The sequence below is a fragment of the Sylvia atricapilla genome, chromosome 9 (genome assembly GCF_009819655.1).
Source record: "Sylvia atricapilla isolate bSylAtr1 chromosome 9, bSylAtr1.pri, whole genome shotgun sequence".
In the NCBI taxonomy this organism is placed as follows: Eukaryota; Metazoa; Chordata; class Aves; order Passeriformes; family Sylviidae; genus Sylvia; species Sylvia atricapilla.
In genome coordinates, this window is record NC_089148.1 from 23,547,739 (window position 1) to 23,573,242 (window position 25,504).

Below are 25,504 nucleotides of genomic sequence, written 5' to 3' on the forward strand. Positions count from 1 at the left end.
AAATGAAATAAAGCCATAGTCCAAAAGGTTACATATTTTGTAATTACATACACATGTATGTAATTACATACACATGTACATAAGCACGTAATTCTTGAATGCTAATAATTTAGTAACAAAGTCTCTTCTCCTCAACAGCCTCAAAATGTATTTGTGTTTGGGCTGATACCAAGCATGGGACACTATCATCTCAAGGATTTTTTTAGCATAGTATGACTACATTGCAGAAGGGACTATAATTATAATCTTGACATTACCATAACGACCGTGGTTGCTATCAGGTGACAGGTATTATATAGATAATCAGTAGACAGCAATATTTGATGATGCATGAGATAAAAGAAAATTAATTCATGCCTTTAATTCAGCTCAGAGCCATAATTTGTTAAATCTGCATGTGACCTAATCCTGTTCATATGTACATAACAGTTACATTAAGCAACGAAGAGCCAAGCAAGATATCTGCTGTGAAATTCAGAGAGCTTATATTTACTCTTTATATACAATGAATAATTCTTGTGTTTCTATTTATCTCTATTTTAACACAATACAGTTCTACTGCCTTGATGTAATTAGCATTAAAAAAAGGCTAGTAGCCACAGTGAAAGGTATAAAAATGTCTTTGCTTGAAATCAAATAGAAGCAGTAGTGAGGCTGGCTATTTATTTTTTCCCATGTTGCAACCTACCAACTCTTTCATTTAATCTGTCCAAGAGAAATAATGCCACAAACTAAGAAAAACTAATCTAGAGTAAGGGGAGATGCTCTGTTGGATGAAAGAGGAACAATTATGCTCACTGGAGGAGCTAATATGGCTGAACATTTCAAATCCTGCAAAGTTTTATCACTACCTTTATAAAACAGGATTAATTGAAAGAGATCTTTTTATGTATAAGGACACTCCTGAAATGAAGCTATTCCAGTATGAAGCTATTCTGTTGCATGAGTGACATGCAACAGAAGACAGAGGAATAATACTCTAACATAGATATGAAGAAGCACTACTTACCTATCTTCACAATATTTCTGGATAGTAACTCTGTTCAAACCTTGGTGCTCCTGTGTCCACAGTGACAACACTGCTACAGCCATCTCACTGAACCTTAGAATGGAAGATGCAAAGTCTATAAAGAATCACAGGAACTGTGTTTAATGAAATTACATCAAACTCAGTGTCAGAGGTTCCAAGCTAAGAAGAAATTGGCTATCTCAGCACTGTGCTACACAGAGGCAAGGCAGAAAAAGGGGTGAGAAGAAAACACAGAGGATATGGAACATACATGAAGCAAAGTTTGCACAATGTCTTATAAAACTGTTTTTCAATTCATCATCTTTGTCTCTCGAGCTTTCCCTTTCAGTTTTCCTCTGTTGCTAATGCTCACTTTGCTGCTTTGTGACTGACATTACACCTCCATCACATCATCAGCTTCAGAACAGATCAGGAGGGATGCAGCTCTCACCTGGAGCATTGCTGTGTTTTTATTTCTGCCCTGAGACTGACACACAGCAGGTGAAGGCAGCCTAAACACAAAGCATCTTTGGTCTTAAGTGAAGTTTTTCAATACCAGCAGCTCTGTTCTTGTTCTTGCGTGCCTTGGCTCTTGAACCACCAGAGCTGATTCTGCCCAGTAAGGATGAGATTTATTCTTCCTTTGTGTTTCTCAAGTAATTAATACTAATTATGCTTTTCATCAGCTGTCAATTCTAGAGCAGCAGGAAAACTTTGGAAGCAGGAGTGAATCTCACAGAAGTACAGAAAAAAGAGACATTTAAAGAATGCTGCAAATTTTTGGTAGAGGCACATTTTTATTATTCATTATTTCAACCCATTATCTTACAAGAGGATAAGTTCAGCATAGTGAAGTCTAAGGTGCAACACAGCTCCCTTGATTGGCTTGAGCTCCCCTTCCAACTGGCAGTTTGCTTTCCTCCTGAACAACTCGCCAAAGCTTGGCTCTAAACTGATGCCAAGCCTGACGTCTGGGGTTGCAGGTTAGACATCCTACAGTTTTCCCTAAACACCAAACAGTGAACCTTCCTGGAGTGGTTAGTATGCCTCTTCAGAAACCCAAAGCTTCAGGCAAGAAAGCAACCACAAGCGCTATTTTTCTCGGGATTCTTTCCAGTTCTTTATTTTCATGAATATCCTTTCAGACCCGGTTAGGGCAGGCTGCAGGAACCCTTCACCATATTGAACTCCTGGACAATAAAGAGGCAAGGTGGCCCACACTCTTCAAGCAGAGCTATTTTCCTGTAAGGTCATGTTTTCCATGCCAGAAAAGATCAGTAGATCACCATGTAAGGTTAAGAGGTTAGTTTGAATACCTGCATAAATGTGCTTATTCTGTAATGATGTCACTTTTGTTAAGTTACTGTGATTGAACTCTTCAGCCAAAAAAAGCTGGAGTTTTTTCTCCAGCCTTCAAACTATTTTGGGATTTTTTTATTTATATTACCCTTTTTTTACACAGCCTTACTCAAATGCAAATATCTGTAAATATAGACAAAAAAATTGTCCACTACTCTGCACAGTAAAGGCCCAAGTTCAAGACCTACTCACTCTTTAAATAGAAATTTAAGTATGTGGGATTTGTCCATCACTTCTTTAGTCTTAGTTTACAATTGTCTCCCAAAACTTACCCTGCTCAAGCAGTTGTGCCCTGATCAGCAGAATCAAGAACTTTTCCCTTAGTGAAGAAAATGACAGAAGATACTGAAGAAAGGGAAAGAGAAGGAAAGAAAATAGACTATCACCCTGGTAAAATGATGACAGTGCATGGGAAGGATTGACATAAAAGAGCAAAAAAAAGTAGCTTTCTTAGAAGTTAAACAGTCACGAGAAAAGCTATTTTCGCTGCCATTTGAGAAAGGGACTTCTGAATTTAAAGAATATTGCAATAATCTAGTTATGTGATTTAAGATGAAATAGAAAGCTAAAGTATATGTTGTCACTTTTTTCTTTTAATGAAATGCTACACTTAAATGTCTTCATTTGAAAATAATCTGTATGTGGGTTTTTTTTAAAAATAGCATCAACTTGGTAGTTAGAAAAAAAAGGTTCACAGTGTGCTCATGGCTGACTGAATCTGGAGGTTAGCTAAGATGTTATCTCTGCTTGTCAGTCCAGCACTGCTGTTGAATGCAGTCTCCACAAGATTACTAATGCAACTCACACCTTTTTTGATTTCAGAGTTTAAAGAAAACTTACTGGCATATGGAATACTTTGTTAAAGGAAGAAATTGAGAATACAAGTACATGTTTTTATTTATTAAGAAAAGCATAGAATTCTATTTCCTCACATACAAAGAATCAAAGAATTTGAGATAGTTAACTTCATCATAATCCCAGGCCTCTTCTGGTTTTCAGATTTTTATCTGTGTTGTTTCTCAGGATCAAACTGCTAGCGCCCCTGTCCTGCCTTCTTCATCTCCCCTTGCCATAATTTCCCAGCTTCACCTTGCTGCCTGTACTTTTTTACACACCTTTTTTGAGGGCAATGATTGCCCAGTTTTGGTGGAGACTCATATTGTTCTAACTACCTAATTCCACAAAGCAGCTCTGCAGCTTTTTGTATTTTTTAAAAATTTTTATAGCTTTTTATAACTATTTTGAATTAAAAGATTGAATCCAAACTCTAACTTCAGGAACACCCTCTACAAGCAATTTTCACAAATAAACCATGCCTCAGGATGTTATTTTGAGGCATCACAATTTTACTTTCAAAAAGCAGGTCTCACATTTATTTCTCCATGGGCAATCCACAAAGTGAGTGGCAGATTTCTTTGGGCCATAATACACCAAATGGCACTTTTCAAGCACATCAGTGCAGCTGGCCACAATTCATCCAGACTATTACTAACTCCTGCCTGCTCTTGTTTCCAGAAGCCCAGAGAAAAAAGCAAAGGAATAGGCAATTATGGCACACAAACAAGGTGGCTACTGCACCGAAAATTCGATGCTTTAATGAGCTCTCACCTCCCATCTAAAGCAGTGAAGCCAGGTAATACATGTCAACGCCAGCCAGTCAAGGAAGGGCAGCTCCAGACCATGCTCAGACAACTTGCTTGGCACAACACCAGAGGGAAGGAGCAACTCACTTCAAGGAAACCTCATTTGAACTGCTAACAGGATTTTTCCATTGTCTGCATTTACACCTCTTGAAAGAGTGTTTGGTTGAGACATTTTAAAGGACAATTGGCAACATATCCCTTGTGTCTGTAAATTAGTTGTTTGAGCATGACAGAAATTCACATTGAAGAAAAGTCACCATTAAACTACCAGAGGACACATATAAATCATCTGTAAATTAAAGCATGGAATGACAAAAACAGAATGAAATCCATTTCCTTAACCAAGAAGCAGTACCACAGAGCCAGGAGAACTTGAGCCAAGCTGAGCTTTCATTGCAATTTACCGTCGAGTATTTACAATGTGGAAATGCAAAGATTATGGCTGTAGAACAAGGCATACAGGACTTTTCAGAGCAGTCATTTTGCAGAGAAACTGATCTTGAGACAAATACTCTTTCTTAATTATTTTAAATTAATTTTTTTCTGCGTAATGTTATTTAGGTCACCTGAGTATATTAAAACAGTCAAAGATTTACAGTCAGATGTAATTACATCAAACTTTCCAAGGGATTTCCAGTTGTTTTCTGGAATTGATGCATAGCATAAGGATAGCTGTCTAGAGTTTTGTACATCATAGCATTTTTATACATATTTGCATTTAAAACGCGGTCTATATAAATTGCAGGCATTTCAGATTTAACTTTCATGCTGTTTTACAAGGGAAGAAGCCCAGAAGTTCCAGTTATCTGATGGTTTGAACATTGAATTCTGAAACATGTTATTGCTTTAATTCCAGACTAATGTGTTCCGTAGCCAAAACCAGGGGAGGGGCATTGTCTAATTTTTTTTTTCAGAGTTTGATTTATGGGCTCAGTATTGAGCTTTACGAAGTGTCTTGAGTTCCTTTAGACTCGGTGGGATGGCAACATGCATTCTTCTGTGGGTTCCAGCCTAAGGATTATTTTGTAGTTGAACAGGGTATTACCCTCAGGTGGCCCTTGGTTGAACTTTATTTTGGAAGTGAACCAGAATATCTCCCAGTATTGGGATAGGTGAGATTGAAGCAGTTTTCCTTCTCTACTTGCTATGCAAAGACAGCTAAAGCACAGCCACTGTGATTAGGATGAGATCTTACAACAATCATATAGTGGCTCCTTCACTCTCTGAGATATGTGCACAGTGTTAATAAACTAAACCTTGCATATCTTATCTGTTCAATGTTTCCTTGCTGGCCCTCTCCATCTTTCTGATGCCATCACTCAGAGGAACACTGTCTCCAAAATGAAGGAAGAAGCTTTCTGAAACCCTCAGACTCAAGCAAATTTATTTTATTTTTCCGTAGGTCATTGCAAGTGACTAAAGCTGTTTTCAAAATGTTCATACGTTTTCAGGATGTCAATTAAAAAAAAAATCCTTTTGAGGCTTTCAGTCTTTGTATTTTTGAATCCTGACCTTAATATGTATCTCTTCTGTGATGATGGAGATTTTTTTATGCAGGGAAACAAAATATTGGTATAGGGCTTTTAAATATATCATTGTATCACAGATACCTAACAGGTCTCAGTCTTGGGAAAAACATTAAATTATTCCCTTTCTCTTAAAGCATTTTCTGTGGAAATTCAAGCTCCATCAGGTAAAGCAAGCAAAGTGTGGGGGGCATTATAAAATATGGCTGAAGGGTCTTTTATGTGATTACCTATTGTGCGTGTCTTTTCCTTGTTATTAAAATCATTAAAATAATTAAAATCATTAAAATATCTTCATGAGAGCTCTAAGTTTTTGTCACCCAGTGAAACAAACTCCTATTGTGACAAAGTTTCCTATGTTGCCATGAGTCCATTCTTCTCAAGACAGCACAATTTAGGTGATACTGCTTGTGGATGCCCATGGATTCAGAAAACAACTCCCTTCTTCCAGACGTTTGTGCCATAGGCAAACACAGCACTAAGTATCATCACCATGAGAACAACAGCAACTGCGTTGGAAAAGAAGATGGAGGAAGTCAAGCAACAGAGAAGGAAATACAAGGATTTTAAGACCGTTCCTGGGAGGAACGGGGCCTGTCGCACCCACCGCCGCAGTTTTGGCGCGGGGAGCTGTCTCCTTTCCAAATGCCACACAGAATCTGTTATTTTGTATCTGGTAGAGGCTGTGAAATCATACTTCTGTGATAATATATTTAAGAGAAATACAACAAACTGGTAACTGAACAGGTGACAAGGTTAGATAGACAACACCAGTCTTCATATTCATTGTATGTTATCGAGTGCCCATGGGCAGAGGCCTTTGTTAAAACATGCCTTAAAGGGCATTCAAAACAAAATATCCAAACCAGATCACCACAAAGGTGCATATGTTTTTGTTTTTAACAGTTTCCACAGGCAGCATCATCCTGAAGGTTGTCAGAGAAAGCTGAAGGAGAGTCTTGCATGGAGCACAGAGATCAGTTATATCGGGGGAGAGGACAGAGCTCCCGGTGTCTGTGTGCGTGTGTGTGTAATGAGACACCTGCCAGTTCCTCACAAGCGAACCTTGTGTTCAGGGAGCTCACTTCAAAGAACTACTTTAAATGCTGAAAGAATTACATCGATTTTATAAAAACAAACTTGCATATGTCTCAGCAAGAGCTGTCTAGGTGCCTGTCTCATACTGAAATCTTTAGAGCATAACAACAGTTACGTGCGTTGCCATATTTACCGGTTCTCCCAGATTCCTCAGTCCAGCGCCCTGGCTGGAGTCCTGGCCGGCACTCGGGGGCGGGCAGCAGCCGTGCCGGGAGCGGGGCTGAGCGGGCGGGCGGAGCATCCCGTCCCAGTGTCCATCCCGGTCCCTCGGGAAAGACCCGCCGCTGCCTGGCCGTGCGGTAGAAGAGGGAGCGGGCAAGAAGCGCGTGGGGTCAGAAAGGAGCAACAGGAGGATGTGTAGAGGAAGAAGCGCTACCGGGGCGGGGGCCGGGGCGGCTCGGCTGCCCCGCGGGCGGTGGCGGCCGGCGGCGGAGCGGCCTGAGGGGCCCGCCGGGGTCCCGGCGCCGCCCCGGCCCCTCAGCGCGGCGCGGCCGCGGGGCTGGCGCCGCATCCCGTGCCCCGGCGCCGCGGCAGCTGCGGGCAGGGCGGGGCGCCGGCGGGGCCCGCGGCGGCGGCGGCGGGACGTGGGGCGGCGGCCGGGCCCTCGCCGCGGGGCAGGACGGAGCGGGCCGCCCGGCGGAACTCCTCGCTGCGCCACGTGTAGAGCAGCGGGTTGAGGGCTGAGAGCGAGCAGAGCAGCAGCCAGCTGGCGGCCTGCAGCGCCGGCGGCGCCGGGCGCAGGAAGAAGCCCAGGAGGCTCACCCAGACCAGGGGCTGGGTGCCCAGCAGGAACACGCAGCAGAGCAGCAGGACGGAGACGCTGCTGAGGCGGCGCTGGGCGCGGCGAGGCGGCGGCGGCGCGGCGGGGAAGGGCAGCTGGTGCAGCAGGTGGAAGTTGAGGACGCTGACCCGCTTGGCGCTGCCCCGCACCCGCCGCACGATGCCGAGGTAGCAGTGGAGCAGCAGCGCGGTCTGGCCCAGCACGGCCAGGGCGAGGAGCAGGGCGGTGTAGCGAGAGCTGCCGTCCGACTGGGCAGAGCCCAGGGTCCAGAGCCCGGGCAGCAGCGGGACGGGGAGCAGGGCTAGGGCCCAGGAGAGCCCGATCATGCAGCCCGTGTGTCTCCGCTGGTAGAGGGCCTGGTACACGCTGGGCAGCTTGGTGATGAGCACGTACCTGTTGAAAGCCACCAGCAGGTGCGAGGCCAGGGAGACGGTGAGGCCGAGGCCCAGGAGCCCCCCTCGGAGCAGCCGGTACTCCGCCGAGCGAAGGGAGGAGGAATTGGGGGGCAGCAGCCCCAGCACAGCCTCCTGGGGCATCCACAGGGCGCACACGCTCAGGTCTGCCGCACAGCCGTTCACGATGAAGGCATTGCTGGTTGTCTGCAGCTTCTTGAAGGAGAAGACTAAATAGATGACCATCACATTGGATAAAGTCCCTGAGATAGCTAAAACTGCATAGAGCAGCGACAGAAAGATGCGGGTCCCGGAGGAGTCCTCCCAGAGCAGCAGCAGAGGCGAGCTAGCACTCCAGGAAGAGGCGTTGGGCATCTCGCTGAATGCAGCTCAGTTTTGACTTTGCCCTGTAAATCCCATCCTTGTCTGGGTCAGAAGTTCTGCTGCAGGAGTCCTCACCAAGCACACGGGAGGCTGTGCAGCTGAGGGGCTCTAAGGCAGGTTTCAGTCATACAAGCTGTAAGGTCCAGAAAATGCTGTTTGCAGTAACGATCCAAAACCCAGCAGTGTCCAAGGCAGGTAGGCAGCAAGAGTCCACAGATTGTAGCTGATGAAGGTGGGTCCATAGGGAGACAAATGGCTGTTGGCAGACCGGAGCACGACTGAGGTTTCTGTAGCTGTGAAAACAGCAAAAGCAGCAGCACCTTGCAATCGGCAGCAGAAACGGCAGTAACTGATACAAAGCTTTGCAGTTTCTCCTGTGCCACAGTACGTACACTGTATATCATTCCAGGAAGATTCAGCCCTTCCACTCTTCATGAATTATTCAGCAGATTTTCAACTTGTTAAATAAAGAAGAAAAAAAAAAAAAAAAAGGAAAAAAAAAGCCAAACCCTGTCATACTCCAGAAATACGCCAACTACACAGTCTGACTCTTTTCTCCCTGCCTTACCAGTCTTCTGGGTCTAACCCATTTACAAAACTTTCATTTGAAGCAAGGTTTTAAACCAATACCAGTCACTTCTGTCTGAAATACAGTCCATAAACTGTAGAAATTCCTCTGCTGGATACTCACTTTTAACAGATTTTTTTCTGATCTTATTTTTGTTAACAGAAAGCTTAGTATGCTTCTGCAATTTAGTTAATTTTAGAACTGGTCTATAATACCAATATACTTTCCAAATGAAATCTTTCAAACACAATATATAAAATCCTTTTAAGACAGTACTTATTTGAGGAAGCTGGTTCTCAGTCTGAACATTTTACATCTCTTCAAAAATCTCAGCCTGTTTCAACTCACAGGAAAATCCTGCACTGCCATCCTGCCAGAGGTAAACACTGGTGTTGGTGAGCACACAGATAACACAGAATTGGTGTAGTATTTGAAATGGTCTCACTCCAAAATTAGTTCCTGGAGAGATGAATAACAGCTCCTGAGGTGGACTAAAAACTGATTGAAGAGTAGGCCTTAGCAGTCCCAGATGGAGAATAGTCATGGAATTCTCCCAAGAACTCTACCCTACTTGGCTCAAACAGGGACAAAATGTTAACTGTCCATAACATGGAAGAGACTTAAGAAACTCAGTAAGAGAATTTACATTTATTTGAAAAGCTTTTCAGATACAGAATGCTGGTTAATTTTTGTGATAAGCTTAAGAAAAAAGCTGCTTTTGCAGGTAGGTTACATATAGGCTACAAAAGCCAGCAATCACAGCTCATAAGATATTAGCTGTACCAGAGACCTCCATGAGGCATTTTTAGATATTGTTAAAACTCCTGATGCTAACAAATGGCAATACCAAAATAATATATTAGGAGGTAGTTATAGTTGCAATATACATCTTTTCAGGTTAGGAAAGTTAACTTGTGTGGGTTAACGGATGTTGCAATACAGCACATCTTACTTGACAAAAACGCTCATGTTAAGAATTGACAGAAATATTGATCCAAAGGTGGATTTGTTACAAACAAGAATATCTATGTTCACTTTTAATTTATAAGATGGCTCATGTGCTTAAGGTTAAAGACATACCTCAAGTGATTTACTTCATCGGGCCCTTAATTACCATATTTTTTGCTCGCTGCACTTTACAGTGTAGATCTAATCAAGTGTCAAACCTTTTGAGGCCTTTCATTGTTTAGCTGTCAGTAAAGAACAGTTATTATAGAAACTAAAATCCTCCTCTTTCTGCAGTACTGTAATTGAAAAATAGTCTCTGAATTTGTAACAAGAAATACCTCCCTAACTGAAAAGCTTCAAAAGCATACTTTAAAAGAGATGATGATGATGAACTGTTTCATAAGATGTTAACCACAGAATAATATGCCCAGTAGAGACCCTTTAGATTTATTTAATCCATCCACTCATGTTTTCAGACATCTTGTGTGCTACAGCTTTTTCTCCCAGAACCAGATATATTCATATTTGAAGGAACAGAAATGGTAAAGTTCAAGGACAAGTGAACACAGGACATTAAATAAATTTCAGGCTATTTCTTAAAAGCTACAAGGTTCCAGAAGACCTTCCTGACCTTTCACTGTTCCAATTTTTTTTGTTGGTGTTAAGAAGCTGATTGTTGCAGAATACTGACTTATTTATGAATAAAAAAAAGTTGTACATAAGCTGGTATTTTATGTATTTCATCTAATAAATGAATAAAAATCTAGAAAAAGGCCAGGGAAGAAGTTGATTCCTATGTGCTAGAAACCTTTTAATTAGCTGTCCTTCCTGTATATTATTTACACTGCACATCCAGATCACCATCCATTATTCACCCAAATGCAGTGGCAGAAGCCTTTTGTTACCTTTTTAGATCAGACTGTCACCAGAGTTTGGGCAACTTGGGAAGCATCTGCTCTATTCCCAGCTTTCCCATTCCTTTAGAATGGCTGTGTAACACTTACACACTGTCCACATCTATTGCAAGAGAGGCTGACAGAAATATTAAGCACTAATGAATAATAAATAAATGATCATGTAATGCAACTGATTTGCTGAAAAACAGCAACAGAGTTAAACAAATGTTAGAACCATTTGTGACTAGTTTTAAATTGAAGGAAGAAAGGACAAAAAGCTAAAGAAAGCTGAATTGTTTAGATTCTTATGCACAAAGAACCTGCTGTTGGTGGGACTGAGAGACCAGTTGCACATGCAAAAAGTCAAGGTATCTTACACCTGTAACAAGGTGCCTCACCCAGGAAGGATTCCTCTGTTCAGACACAGCTTTGAAATTACTGTATTTTGAAATATAACCCCATCATCATGATATCAACGTGTTGATTAAATACATTTTACAAAGCAACTACAAGATTTAGAGAGATTGTTAAGAAGGTATCTATCATGCTAATGGCATTTTGCAGTGCCAACCTGCTTTTAAGTACATTCCATGGTTTACAGGAAAAAAAGTTATTTTGAAGAGTTAGCTTCAATTAGAGATCAAATCATCAAAAGATCTAAGAAAAAAACAAGAAACAAGGAAGCTGGCTTATACAGGCATTTTATTATCATTTAGCTGTATGTGTATATATATATATATCTACATTTCAAAATTAATCAGTATTTTATTAAGGAAAACTATTTATAACAAAGTACATGAGAAAATTCTTTGAGAGGTAGAATTCCCTTACCATTAATCTATAATTCATATACAGTATATTGTATATATATGCACACACATATGCTACTCTGTGTGTGTATATGTTACATATACACAGTTGCAAAAACGTACAGTATTGCATGTAAATTTTATTCAGTGATTTTGATTTTTATAGCTGCTCTCAGTATTGCTTTTTAACACTTTCAATACAACTTTCCATAGCAATTTGTGTTCTGATTCTTTTAAAAAATGATGCAGCACTTAACTTCAGTTGTAAAGCAAATGCAGGGTGTTCACAGGTCTTCAGGAACAAAGACTGACAATCCAACTAGGTTTTATTTTCAAGTTTCTGCAGATATTGGAAAAACAAACAGGTAAAAAAATCTGTTTTGTTTTTGTCTTGTACAGGAGGGGCAAAACAAATCCTCACAGCTGTTTATATTCTTTTCCTTACCATGCACTTGTAAGTTCTGACAATTTTACACTGATCTTTAGTACATCCCTGTAACACCATTTCAACCATTTCATCCTAAGCCTCCTTCCCAGTCATGTCTGACTGACCTGTACATTCCACAGAGTAAAGAGCATCTTTACCATGACAAAGCCTTCCATGATACAAGAGGCTTACCTCAGCCACATGCTTAACAACAAATGGAAAGGTTTATGAGGCATCCAATTGAGAAATAAAACTTTAATTTATGTCCAACATGTACTGTTGCTAAGGAAATTGTACACATACTGCCAAATGTAGGTTAAAAACATGCAAGTATTCAGTGCTACCTAATTTATTGTACATTTTTACCAACTTCAGTTTGGTCTGCCTTCATTTTTGCAGCATATATTGCATAGCAAAAGTTAACATTCTACACTGAAAACAAATCTTTTAAGACAAATTGAAAGAGTGTTAATTGTACTGTTGAATCATCACATTAATTACATTTTTGTTGCAGTAGAAGATGTAATTACATCACATCTCAACAAATATTTTCCTTTTTCTCTCATAGCGTTTCCTTAAGAAACATTAGCAGCCAGAAGTGGAAAGCAGACTATGTATCTAGTGCTTTTAGTAGATACTGTGATAACAAGTCTCTCATTAGTTAGACTTCCATCAAATTACCAGAAGACCAATTAGTAAAAAAGTAAATTACATTAGGCTCTAAGCAATAGTGATGGACCCATAAAACAAGAAAAATCTCTTGTTCTTAAAAAAATTTATATCTTTGATAAACATGTACAAATTATTTAAAATACACATTTTTGTAGCAAAGTAGACCCTAAATTAAAATATATTCTAGTTTTTACATAATTTTATATATAGTTTACCAAAATATTCTCTTAATACATATTTTAACACTGTACACAAGTTAATAAATGTCTTAATGAAACTCATTAGAAATATATTCAAGCTGTGTCAACATAAAAAATTTAAATTTGTATATAATATGGGGTAGTAATTTCCATAAATTCAACTTCAGTGCATCTGCAGTAGTCATTAACAATAAATTTCTGCCTGTTAAGAAGTCTCCCCTTGGTGTTAAGTTTTAATACATCTTGTATTGAAGGTTCCTCCTTTCAATGAGCAGCTTCTTTTCTTCAGTTCTTCATTATGAAGGACATCGACTTGAAGAGCTCAGCAGGTTTCACCAAAGCAGCAGGGCTTTAGTACTGAACATACTCAGACTGAAGGGACTGTGCAGAGAAGAAAAACTGATTAAAACCCACTGGAGAGGTTTTATTTATAGATAACATGTATTTTTCACTTAAAGATTAGAGGAAGGACAGAAAGGAGAAAAAGAAACAGAGTTGGAGGGGGACCTGAATCTCTACATAGGTAAAGATGAATAAACTAGAAGAAATTAAAATCTGAGTAAAGTCTATCAACTTTGCTGTACCTACACTTACTGTTCCAAACCAGTTTCTTGAGATTCTTTAAGAAAGTCTTACAAGTCCCTTTAAAATACCACTGCTACTGTAATTGAATTGCTTACATTTATCCTGAGTGAGAATCTAACTGCTACTATAAAAGTCAGCTTACTTAAAGATGTTGATTCAGATAATGATATAGGAAACACATGATATAGCTCATGAGGAAAAAAGCTACATCAGTAATTACAGATGGAAAAATTTATGTATGATTACCAAAACCAGATGAAAATGAAGCACTGCTAATGGATCATCTGGATTAGTAACAAGTCAGTATAATTAAGAGAAAATCATAACCTGTGCTACTGTATTTATTTACATTTCTGTTTCTATTGAAGTCTAAAGTTTTATTACAAACTCATTAATCAGCCTAGACAGTATCCAATCATTTTACTGGCTTTAATACAGATGTGTTTAAGAAGTCATTCTGATGAATGTAAGTCTTGTACAGTGATCAGCTGTCCCAGATTAGTATGGTTATAAATATATAGCAAATAAAACCCCCAAACATATTTTAAAAGTGCATCAAGTCTTCAGAATGAGAGAGAACTACTGGAGACCAACATGACTCCTAAAATAGACTGAACCCTCACAATCTTCTCTTCCATTTTCCCACTATTCCTAACCAGTCATTATAGAAAATGCTCTTTGGCATCCATAGTGAAACCTGTTAGGAGAAGTGCATAATAAATTTATACACACCTTTATAGCTCTAACTTATATCACACAACTAGTTTTCCCCTATGTTTTAAGTCTCAGTGTATATTTTCAAAGTTATCTTTTAAATGCATTTTCACATCTCAAAGATTTGAGACCATCTGGATATTCTTCCCTAGGTAGAAAAAGTGCTGTCAGCACAGAGATTTGAATACCACTGACTAAAAAAGGTCTGGTTTTAGTACGAGGAAGGCAGAAGGAATAGCCCTTCATTAATGAGCACTTGAAATTTCTCCTCTCTTAATGATTCTCAAAGGCTTCTCATTTTCAGAAGTGTATTTTAACAACTGGAAAAATGGTTACACTTAATTAGCGCAGTATTTGAAATGGATCTATCAAAACTGAATCTCGAGTAAAGCTGATTAATAAATATTTTAAAAAGGCATGAAATGTAGTTATATACTCTCGTGTTAGATTACTTTAAGCTTGGACAGATGAAAGATGACCAAAAAGCACTGTACACTCTTAAAACCAGCAAGTGTTAGTTACAAAGAAATGAGAACACTAGCCCTTCACTCAGCAAACAGGAGTAACCAGGAATTCCACATCATGAGTTCAATGAAAAAAACAAACTATACATTAAAGATTCTGAAGTTAAAACTGTAGTTCTTAAAACTGTTAGTAATCCAAGTTACCAAAAATATGGGGAAAAAATAATCAAGAAAACCTCTAAAAACATCCCAAATATCCAGTAGCATATATTGTTTAGAAACAGGATAGCATATTTTGGTAATTTTCGTTACAGATGGGTAGGCAGAGTTTATTTCTTTTCAAATGGAGAAATCTGTTTTTCAGTGTGTTCCCACCTTCATCACAACTCTACTTCAAATCCCTATGATTTCTTCCTAATGTCTCAAAGTCTTTCCTGAATAAAGGGAAATAATTAAATCTAAACAGCATTTTTTTCAGATTCATCCATGTGACTTCACACAAATTTCTATCACTAAGAACATGGTGATAATTGTAGCAATTGAGCTATTTTAAAGTATACAGACTCACATTTGAGTTTGAAAAATTTAAATGGAGAGGCCTGTTGTTTTGACTTTTTTTGGTGTGTGTTTTCAGAGAAGTAATTTGTGCCCTTAAATCTCTTCACATGTCTGAAGAGATTGACTGCAAAGTTTCAAAGCCTGTAATTGTGGTTCTTTTTTTCTTTTAAATCTTTTGAGCAGTTTTCTATTTTAAAATTTACATTTGCCATGACTCAAAGTATGGCCTATGCTTCTGAAAGCTTTATTAAAAACAAAAAACCCCAATCCATTTTTACAAGTAATTTGCTGGATTTAACGAAATTTTATTTAATATAGAGTTAAAAAATAGAAGAAAGAAAAGCCAAAGAAAATTGACTGCTGAATTGCAAAGATGATAGTATAAAACCAGTTAATGGAAAAGAAATCTCAGTGTGTATCCCTACAGTGGTCTCACGCCATGTCAAGCTTGCCATGTGATACCGAAGTAACAGACATTTAAACAAAGAACTAATTAGAGTTTCACTACAGTTAAGGATATCTAATTAAGTTTATGCTGAAAAAACTGCTTAGATCACTTTCATGTTCCTTCTCCAAAAGGAGGCACAGAAAACAAGCACCAAATCCACTGAGGCACTGGAACTGTATTTGCAGACGTGCAACTGCAAGACCAAGTCACCCTGGGTTTGAATTCTGTTTCAAGACAGAATAACCCTACAGCATTTAGGACTATTTGTTAGGATTTGAACGTGCCCTTTCCCCAGATAACTGCAAAAATGTAACTTCAGTTTTTTGAATTGTCCATCAACTCTCCCAAAACACTGTTGCAATAGGAGTGTTGTGCAGGCAAGAACTACTGCAAATACACAGTCGCTGAACGAACTCGGGATGCATTTGAGAAAACGCACACACAAGTAAAGTGATCCTGTGGAGCTGCTGAATTTACACACCAGCAAGATGCACTAGTGTTTGTCTGGTTTTTGCAAAGCCTGTTCTACCTTCAGTAATGCTAAGTTCTTATGAAGAAAAAACATGCTACAGGTTTCATGATGTATATGAATTTTAAAACACTGCCAACACTTCTCAATTTTTTGGCAAGGTTTCCATCTTGCCAGTTTCCATGACAGCTATAGAAGCAAAAGGTGACTCATCTTAAGACTACCCAGTTACACATGCTCCAATAAAAATACATTTTTAAGAGCAATATTTGGATTTAGAACTACTGCAAGAAAAGCAAAAAATCTTACAGCAGTATCTTAAGTGTGTTTATAGTTGAAGAGAGCAATTCTGCAAATTGTTATTGTGAGAGATTCTGTTTAACCATAACATGCACTTGGTAAAATAAAGTATTTATTCGAATTGGCTGGAACAGCAAGTTTTCTTTCCTTCTCTTTGAAAAATCAACCTTTTCTTCTAGCTCATCAGCATAAATACAATAAAGCATTTAACAAAAACTACTGGAGAAAAATACATATCTGACAACAATAGTTATAGTCATGGTTATTTTTTATTCTTCCTTTTTGTTAAGTGGAATGTGGAACAGCAGTATTGATGCCGTTTCATTGCAAAACATTGGAAAAAAAATCAGTGAACAACCTTCTCTTCCATACTGTGGGAAAAACTCACTAATAAGTTTAGTGAACATAAACTAGATCTAAAAAATTGCTGTCCTTAGACATCTCAAAATGTTCCTGAACCACTTGTGTTAACAAAGATAGACAAGTAAGAGTGATAAGGTGATTTTCTAAAATAGAAATACTGCATGATTACAGCTGGTTACCTTGATATCTAACTCAGGGAAGGGAGATTTTGGCAATTAAGAGAAAGGAAATTAATCAGTGTCATTCAAGAGTCCCTTGATGAGCTAAGTGAATAAACAAAGCACCAGGACATGTAATAGACTTCCATCAGGTACATCACCTGATGTGCTCCAATTAGAAAGAACACAAACACTGCAACAAACCTAGGCTGGGCTGTCACGATTTTCAAGTAATTTCAGCATCTAAAGCAGTGAAGTGGAAATGATTAAACAGAATTCTGTTTTTAAAAGAATTCTGCCAGAACTGGCAGCTTGATACTACTCTGTATTTTGCTGATGAGCTTCAGACCACTGACAAATTCCACCAAAAGCAAAATAGCTGCATGTCAGGGGCTGAGGTGGTAAAGAAAAAACAATCTTCCTTGGTGGGTTAATTGGTCCCAGAAGAAGGGAGGGGAAGGAGAAAAAAAACCCCAAAACAACCAACCCAATAAAAAGAAGAGAGATGATGCTCTTCCACAGAGTTCCACATGGAAAAAAATCCCAAACCAAACGTAAAATCCCTTGAGGAATGCAGAACATAGGACTTACAATAGAAGAAATAGAAGTCACTATCATCAATGGCTGGAACTCTTTTTTGTTTTTTCTTTCCCCCTCAGCTCCCAATACATTACAGTCAAAGAAAATAAAAGAAGCTGTGTATTTATAAGCAGGATAGCAGTGAGTAGCACCTTTCTGGAGCAGAAAGGTTATAAAAAAACTAATGAATGTAAATACTTTCCAAAAGGAATTTTGAGCTAACTTAGCTTATCAAAATAAAATCAAGTTGAGGTGAGGTGAGCAGCATGAGATATCTCCACAACAAGAAGATAACAAAGGGCTATAACACTGACATCATAAAAAGATACCGAAAGTTTCAGGTTAAAAGTGAAACAGTGAAATAGTTAAATAGTTTTAAGCATCACTGTTCAATCAGTGGGACCGATCTTTCAAAAAAATTATGTTGCCCTCAAAGTAAACCATCTGTATTTGCCTGTAGAGCTTCACCCGTAGAGCTTCTCACTACCAGACAGAAAGCATTCAGAGATTAAATAACTGAAAAAGCTACTCTTGTCTTAAACCTCAGGACATCCCAGTAACTCCACTCAATCAATTGTGCATAAAATGGGTAACAATTTAGTGCACTCCTCTGTGACTGGGAGAGATGCATTTGCTTCGAAATGTACCCTGTAGCCCTGTGCATTAATCAGAACATATCTGAAAAACATTCCAAACAGGAACACTTTTTAGCCATTAGTTATTGAAAGAATATTACTGCAAAAGTAAATCAGAAACTTGCACTTTGCTATGTAGACTTTGCTTCTCACATCACAGCATATAATGTATAAAATAGAGTATTTTTAGCTCACCTCACTCTTCAGAGAAGACTGGAGATAGAATCCTGTTTAGAGATCTTGCTGCATTTGACTGTGTATAACCTCTACTCTTCAGGAACAAGCAATATCAAGCCAAGAATTATTCAAAGGTTGTATCTCTTACATCCCTTATATCCTTCCATGCATTACTAAGTCATTAAGATAGGAAGAAAATTAAAGATGTTCTTAAAACAGGAGAACCGTGCATTTTAGAAAGGTTTTTGTTTGTTAGAAATGTTGTCCATTCGACCTGAAACATTACATGTATGCCTAAGATACTACACTTAAATCAGTGTTTTAAGTCACTAAACAGTTCTAGTGCAAAGAGACAACAATTAATTTCTTTTTTCACTGCAATGCATAGAGCTGTATGCACCTCTCTGCTGTCAACATGGCTATCTCACCTGTTCATGAACTGCTTCTTTCTTCTTCCTTAGACTACACAGTAACCAGCATTCCTTGCTTTTCTGCCTTTGCCTAAATCGTCCTTATCTAAGAAAGAAAGGCATGATACAATTCTGGAAGATACTTTGTAAATCACCTCATCTCCCCACTTAGGTCTAGGGGAATTTTTGTGTCAATGTTACACCTCAAGGGTTTATGAGATCAAGGAGAAAAACAGCACTATCCCAGAATTTTGTATATATCTAGACACAAAAACCCCCAAAATGTCACCAATACTTAATTTCCTGTCCTATGCTTATGGAACAAGCCCACTAACTTGGCTTTCACTGTCAAAAATAATTTGTAGCATTAAGTTACAGCAACTATCTCTCCAAAGGAGGTGACAGTTCCGAGCTTTTATGGTGTTATATTTACATTCAACCTTTTAAGCTGATAGGAAAACAAGCTTGTTGTTTCTATAATGCTTTACATTTTCATTTGGTACCCTTGTAAATTCTGACCTATTGTAAATTATGTGAGTTTATTTTCATGACTAGGTCATATTAAAGTTACAAGGAGCTTCTTCCCCTTAGGGTGCTGCATGTAAGTTTACATGCATATACTTCATGCATAATATATAGCTGTAAGGAAAATACGGGAACAAAAACTCTAAAAATGCTGCTGGCAGCATGTAATTTACAAAAGAAACTACTGAAAAGAATGGTAACGGACTGACTCTCCAAAGAATTATTGTTTAATACATTAAATATGAGACAGTACTGAAAGCGAGACATTAAAAAAAATCCAGAAAAAACAACAAATCAGCCAATTTACCACTTATTATTCAGATGAGTGACTGCTCTCACCCACGGTTCATATACTGACTTTTAGTTCCAGTATACTCAACAGGAACAGAGGACTGAGGACCTCAGGACTGAATTTCTGTAAGCATGTTGGATTAAAGATTGGAAATACCTAAAAAGGATGACTTTTCAGAGCAATCAGAATGCATAAACAAATCAGAGACTCATCAATGTATCTCAAACAAATATTCCTGGCTTGCTATACAGCTTTTCACCTCTCTCCTCATCTCTATGCCTAAAGAAATTAAACAGAATTAGTTAAACAAGAACAGTCCTCTTGTTCTAGAACTTGTTTCGCCACAGAAAAACTGTTACGGTTTTTATACCTCACTTGAAAAATCTCAATTATATATAGTTTATTACAATCCCATGTAGAAGGGAAAAACAGAGTCAAATTAAAGAGGTGAAGAAGTGGCAACATTCAAGAAGTCCCCTTGCAAACGAATTACTGCTGCTGTTTAAAGTAAAGTTTAAACTCAATTTTAAACTCAATGCAGAACAGTAATTCTAAGATCATGTAATATCAGGATTTATTTACAGATAAACTGTAGTGGATAAGAAGCTTTTATTTTTTTTTAAACAAGGAGTCTGAAGGTCAAGCAGATCCTACCACAGTAGGAAGAACTCAGTGTGTTAGAGAACACAGAATCACGTTCCCTCAGCTAACTTCAATGTTCTGTTTACACAGATTAGGTTTCAGTCACGCGTGCAATTTAATTCCACAATGGAACAATGAGATTTTATTTCCTACTATCATCTATCCTCAGAAATAGCAGTTTTTACTCCCAAGCTACAAAGATGTGGCTTCTGAACTGGGAGTGGTGCCACATCTGAGCTGTTAACAACAGGGTTGGTCCCCCACTTCTGCAGGAAGAAGAGAACACAGCCCACGAATGACCTTTCTCAGGACATACTAGTTACATGTAATGTATGTTATTAGCTGTTTTAAGACAGACTCTCCATGCTCAAAACCACTAGCAGATATAACATCAGAACTTTCTTTATACTGAAACAATTTATCAGTGGTAAGGAAACAGAAGAGTGATGTGCAATACTCTGAAGTTAATTTTACACAGAGCCAATTTTATTTCCACCCAGTAAAAAAAAAAAAAAATCCTAAGTGTCAGAACTAGTTAAGAGAGGCTGACAAGCTCCCTTAATAATAGGCAAAATCTATTAAAAACAGTGTACTATTTTTTGTAATTAGTAGACTATCAAATCCTTGGAAACCAGGTATTTTAAAATTGGTTTTAGATTTATAGTAGTAGATATGATTATTTTTCCCTAGAATAGATGAAGCTATTTCTGATTTCATAAATGAAGTTTCTGTAGTCTCTCTTCTCTGCATTTTGGATAGAAACACTTTCAACTTGCATTAGTTTATCTGTACATCCTCTTTATACAGACTCTTTTACACAGAAAAAGAGCACAAAATAAGCCCAAACAGCAAAGCTGTTGAGGAATGAAAGCTGCAATATGAGACCATTAGAAATATCTCGCCTGTAATACTTCCCACATTTGGTGTTAGAAAAGGAATAGGTTTCAAGTCAAGAGCACTAATTGTTCAGGTAAGCCCTATCTTTAAAGATGTTCTACCTTCTGTTTACTATGATACATTCAAAGGGTTCTTAAAATCAGTTACTGCACAAAGATGAAGGCACATAATTACCTTATAGACTGTGTTATGGATAATCTGAAATAAAATCTAAAGGGTAAGAATGTTCATAAAAATAGTTATCAGAAAAGATGTAAAATTCAGGCACAATTTATTTTCATGAAGCTTCCATGTAATAGATGCTTAGAAAAGATGGAAAAAAAAGCAGCTGGAATGACAGGTAACAGACAAAGGTGCTGTTCAGAAACATTAGAGGAAGTTGGAAAATTACTCTGAGTTAAGATTTTCTTTTTGGCAACAGTTTTGCTCAGAGAAGCAAGGAAGAAAAGCATCAGGGAGCTGCCTGGAAGTGCTGTTGTGACTGTGACTTACAGGAATGGACTCTGGTATGGTGCTGGAGGAGCTGTAAGGCCCATAAAGGAAGGCTGGTGCGTACTCATCTGTCACGGCGCTGTGAAAACTGCTTTGGCTGCTCAGGTTGTTGCCACTACTGCTGTTTCTGTTGTATAAGTTGTTGTTCAGTTCATGGTTTTTTCTGTGTGGCAGTTGCAAGCTGCCATTCAGGTGACTGGAGATATGGCTTACAGAAAAACCTGTCCTAGAGGACAATGATGTCATTTTGCTCTCATCATCATCTGAAGCAGCGTACAGGTTCCCTAGAGAACTGGCTAGTCTGGAGTTTATGGAAACGCTGAATGGAAAACACATGCAGGGAAAAAATATTCACAAGGTATGTAGAGATATATACGAAAATGTAACAGACATTTAGAAGACATCAGGTGAATAACCCCGACCATTCTGAAATAATCTGTGTTTGCACACAGATTCATTTTCTAGCTCCTAAGTGACAAAAAGGAGAATTCTTTGTAAGGACTTTGCAAGTTTTGCTTATTCAAGCACTACACCATGGCCAGCTTTCACCTTTGTCAAACCATACTTGCATGCAGGAGATGGGGTTAAAAGGTTTAGGCAGCATCTGATTTACAGTGAAGCACTTTGTGTACATGGAGTTTAAGAACTCCTCCTCTGCTTCTTGCAATCAGTTTTGTGATACAAACCTTCAAGTAACCAAGTAGAAATACAGCAAAATTTGAAACTGGGAATAGGGTGTCCTGAAATACCTCAAGCTGGTTACTCTGTTCAGGCAATTATTTGTGCACATAGTGATAAAAAATGCATCAATCATTCTGAGTGTCATTTAATATATATAATTACTAAGGCCAATAGTAATAATGGAGCTAAATAATAATAAATCAAGGGTTTATTAAAAATTAATTATCACTCAGTATTCTGAGAGTAATAGTATTCCCAGAGTTGTGGGAATATTTGCAAACATCTATAAACTGAGATAAGTTAAACTTAACAACCCGTAGTACTGTTTCTGATGGCACAATCTCAATAAAACTCTCAGACCAGTAGGATAAATTTTAGGTTTTGCTTGTTTTTTAAATCTGTAGGGAACTGAAGTTTGGCTAGTGGAACAGCAAATCACTTTAAGTAAATGCAAGTCTTCTTATGGCCAGAAGCAAGTGCTTCATAGGCTGCAGATGTACTGACAACCACTGCAGGACACTACTGTAAGCATTTGTACAAAAATGACAAGAAGGAAAAAAACCTTTTAAGGTTAGAGCCTGAGGACATGGAAAGTCTGCTTATTCTTTCTGCAGATGGTGAAGTAACTGCCACCACTCTGGAGGCCTTCAGAGGAGATATGGATCCTTCTGTGCTACCTGAAGTATTCAATCTAAAAACAGTACAGAGTTCCAGTGAGAAGCAAGATTTTATAATTAAAATATACATCTCCAACACATACAGTCTTTCAATACATTGACTGGTATTTTAAAAAGTGTGAATTCTCAAGTCTAAGAAGTCAACAGCAAAATCTCAAATTTGCCGACTTACATATATTTTTAAAAAAAACTTTCCAGATATCCACTGCAAGTATTTCCCCTGCTGCACCTCATTAAAAAGTTACAGGCTACTTTTCACCTTGATAATTGATGAAGGCCAAGCGTCCATTTTTAAAGTTTTATCATAAATTTTAGAACTCTAAATGTAAATTTGATTAAGAGTATTTTTTGAGCTTTAGAGCAAATGTGAGTAAAAAAACCCCAAAACTGTAGCTTTCATGAAGTCAGCATCATTTCTAAATGAAAATCTTCAGAGCTACACAGAACATGCAGCTCTTTCTTGGCTGGGATTCTTAATAACAAAATTCTTCATGTGTTGATAATGAGCTGTATGTATGTTACACTAGACTACTCAAATTGTTACTATTATGGCTGTCTGCATTAATTAATTAAAAAAATAATTTTCTCCTCCCCTAGATCAGGGGATACAACAATCAGACCTTAAAGGATAAAAAAACTTGGGTACCGATCTCCAACTACATCAGCACAAAAGAAAAATTACATTAAGCAGCTTTAATTACACACCCAGAAAGGGTAAAACATTCATTTCCAGTGTTAGCCATCTAAAGAAATCCAACTCAAAAATTCAGGTCACAAAACTGAAGGAAAAAAAAAAAGTGCTCTTTTCAGTATTAATAACGATAGAAATTTTGTCTTACATATTGTGTTTTAGATTCAATGGGGTATGGCATGCAATTTGCAGGTGTTTTAAAAGGCTTGTTACTTGCCTATGCTCAAAAGTCTGAAGTAGTGATCACATCAATTGATTAGCAATGATCCAGAACACTGAAAATTAAGACCCTAATCAAGTGATATACATTCAGAACAAGAATTTTAAAGTCAGCACCTGAAAGGTTGTGAAATCGACCTGGTGTGCAGTTTCATGTCTTGCAGCCTAAAGAAACAAAAGCAGCAATCTTTATCCAAGGATAAAAATGCTTTCCCTCTGTCAAATCATATCTGTGTGTCTCAGGTTGGCTTAAAATATTAAAAAAGAATTAGAATTATTGAAAATCAGTGTTTTAATTTACAGTTAAAGAACAGAGAGTTACTTCAGTTTTAATTTCTAAGTTCACATCTTTACTGGTTCTAAAAAATTCTAAATTTCTGTAAGGAGTACAGAAAAGTAATTACAGAAAGACAACTAAGTTTGATTAAGAATATGTAGTTCAAATCATAAGTTATAAAATATTAGATATAAATTTGAAAATTTTGAAGTATTTTTTACATTATCTTCTACTGCTATGCAGTAAGAAGGCATCCCTAAACAAGGAGACAGAGGGGAAAAAAAAGAGAGAAGAAAAAGATTAACAAACCAAATCTGCTACTAATAGATACATACGTGGAGAAGTATCAGCCACAGCAGGTGGTACAGGTAGTACCACTGTCTTAAACAAGATCAAGTACTTGCCCCACAGATCTGACAGCATGGAGTGAATTTAAATCTGCAAATTACCTTAGGTGGGTTTGACCCACACTCTGAGGGCCAGCATGGCACAAAAGTGGCTATAATTAATTTGACTGAGACTGCTTCTCCAAGGTGTTTTGTAAATCAAAATGTTTAATAAAGAAAAATAACAAAATAACAAACGCTACAGAAAACAAATAATAAGCTGCAGTATAGGTGCCTGAGAAACCTCAGACACCCTGCTACAACATCTGGAAAAGCCTGGAGCTTCTTCCTTCACTCTCTTTGGTACTTAACAGCTTAGGTGGGCTTCTTGGCCCTTGGCCCAATGAGAGTAACAACAGTCTATGAGTTACATTCTCAGAGTCCAATCCACACTTAAGGGCTAGCTCCGAGCCAGTTACAAAGAGAAACCTACAGAACTGTCTAGCTAAACTTCCTAACGTGTCTCATGGTAAACTGAAACACTTTCCCTATTTGGAATCACCTGCTGGGGGTGTGGGGTGCATTACTATAACCTCAGACTGGTATAATTACCTCAGAGCTCCAGCTGGAACGGAACAAGGCTGTCTCCGACTTTTTAAGGCATTCAGCTTATCTCCCTGTGTCATCCCATTCTGAGCTTCCACATCTTTGTCTTCAGAATCATTCTGGGAATCAAAAGCAAGCAAGCAAGCAAATCTATCAAATCCTAGGAGCAGTGTCGTTTCAAAGCACTGAGCATCTCCTTCACAAAGATCAGAATCCAGAAGGCTGATCTACTGTCTTCTGCAGATGCAGCACTACACTTTGCATAGTTCTGCTACATTAAATGTGCCTCTGTACAAAAACACACTCACACAGGGCTTTTGCAGAATGTGACCTCAAAGTCAGTTCACTATGCTCAAGCCTAATTTATTTACTTCAAGGAAGTCTGTTGAACATTAATACACAACTGCATTATTAGTCAAAAATTTAGAATAAGCAGATTTTTTGTTTCCTGGACAAAAGCTGATTTTTGTTTTCCTTCATTCTCAAGAAAATTGAAAATCCTGAGAGAATTGGTTGAAATAATGTAAACTTTTTAAAGCTTGAAAAATTACCTGTAACAGTTTTAAATATTATTTAATTTTTTTTTTTAAAGTGGAGATTTGTTCTA

At 38.1% G+C, this 25,504-nt stretch overlaps 2 protein-coding genes across 6 annotated transcripts in view; both read right to left on the reverse strand.

Moving 5' to 3' along the window:
• Window positions 1–7,112: 7,112 nt before the first annotated feature.
• GPR88 (G protein-coupled receptor 88) lies at window positions 7,113–8,968 on the reverse strand. Its single transcript, XM_066325567.1, has one exon. The coding sequence runs from the start codon at window positions 8,181–8,183 to the stop codon at window positions 7,113–7,115; it is 1,071 nt and encodes a 356-aa protein (XP_066181664.1). The 5' UTR covers window positions 8,184–8,968.
• Window positions 8,969–11,289: 2,321 nt separating this feature from the next.
• Window positions 11,290–25,504, reverse strand: part of CDC14A (cell division cycle 14A) — a 52,314-nt gene continuing 38,099 nt past the window's right edge. The window contains exons 12-17 of one of the 5 annotated variants that reach the window (XM_066325280.1): window positions 24,904–25,016; window positions 23,806–23,853; window positions 22,664–22,792; window positions 21,421–21,739; window positions 18,181–18,256; window positions 11,290–13,093 (exon numbers count right to left, since the gene is read on the reverse strand). In XM_066325280.1, coding sequence (XP_066181377.1) covers window positions 18,182–18,256; window positions 21,421–21,739; window positions 22,664–22,792; window positions 23,806–23,853; window positions 24,904–25,016 — 684 coding nt within the window. In that variant the 3' untranslated portion in view covers window positions 11,290–13,093; window position 18,181. Of the gene's footprint in view, window positions 13,094–18,180; window positions 18,257–21,420; window positions 21,740–22,663; window positions 22,793–23,529; window positions 23,558–23,805; window positions 23,937–24,903; window positions 25,017–25,504 lie in introns of those variants that run through there. The other 4 variants (XM_066325281.1, XM_066325282.1, XM_066325283.1 and 1 more) reach the window with 4 other exon arrangements.

Excerpts from the sequence above, each read along its gene's own strand:
- GPR88 (XM_066325567.1), bottom strand. The coding sequence starts at position 8,183 with ATGCCCAACGCCTCTTCCTGGAGTGCTAGCTCGCCTCTGCTGCTGCTC.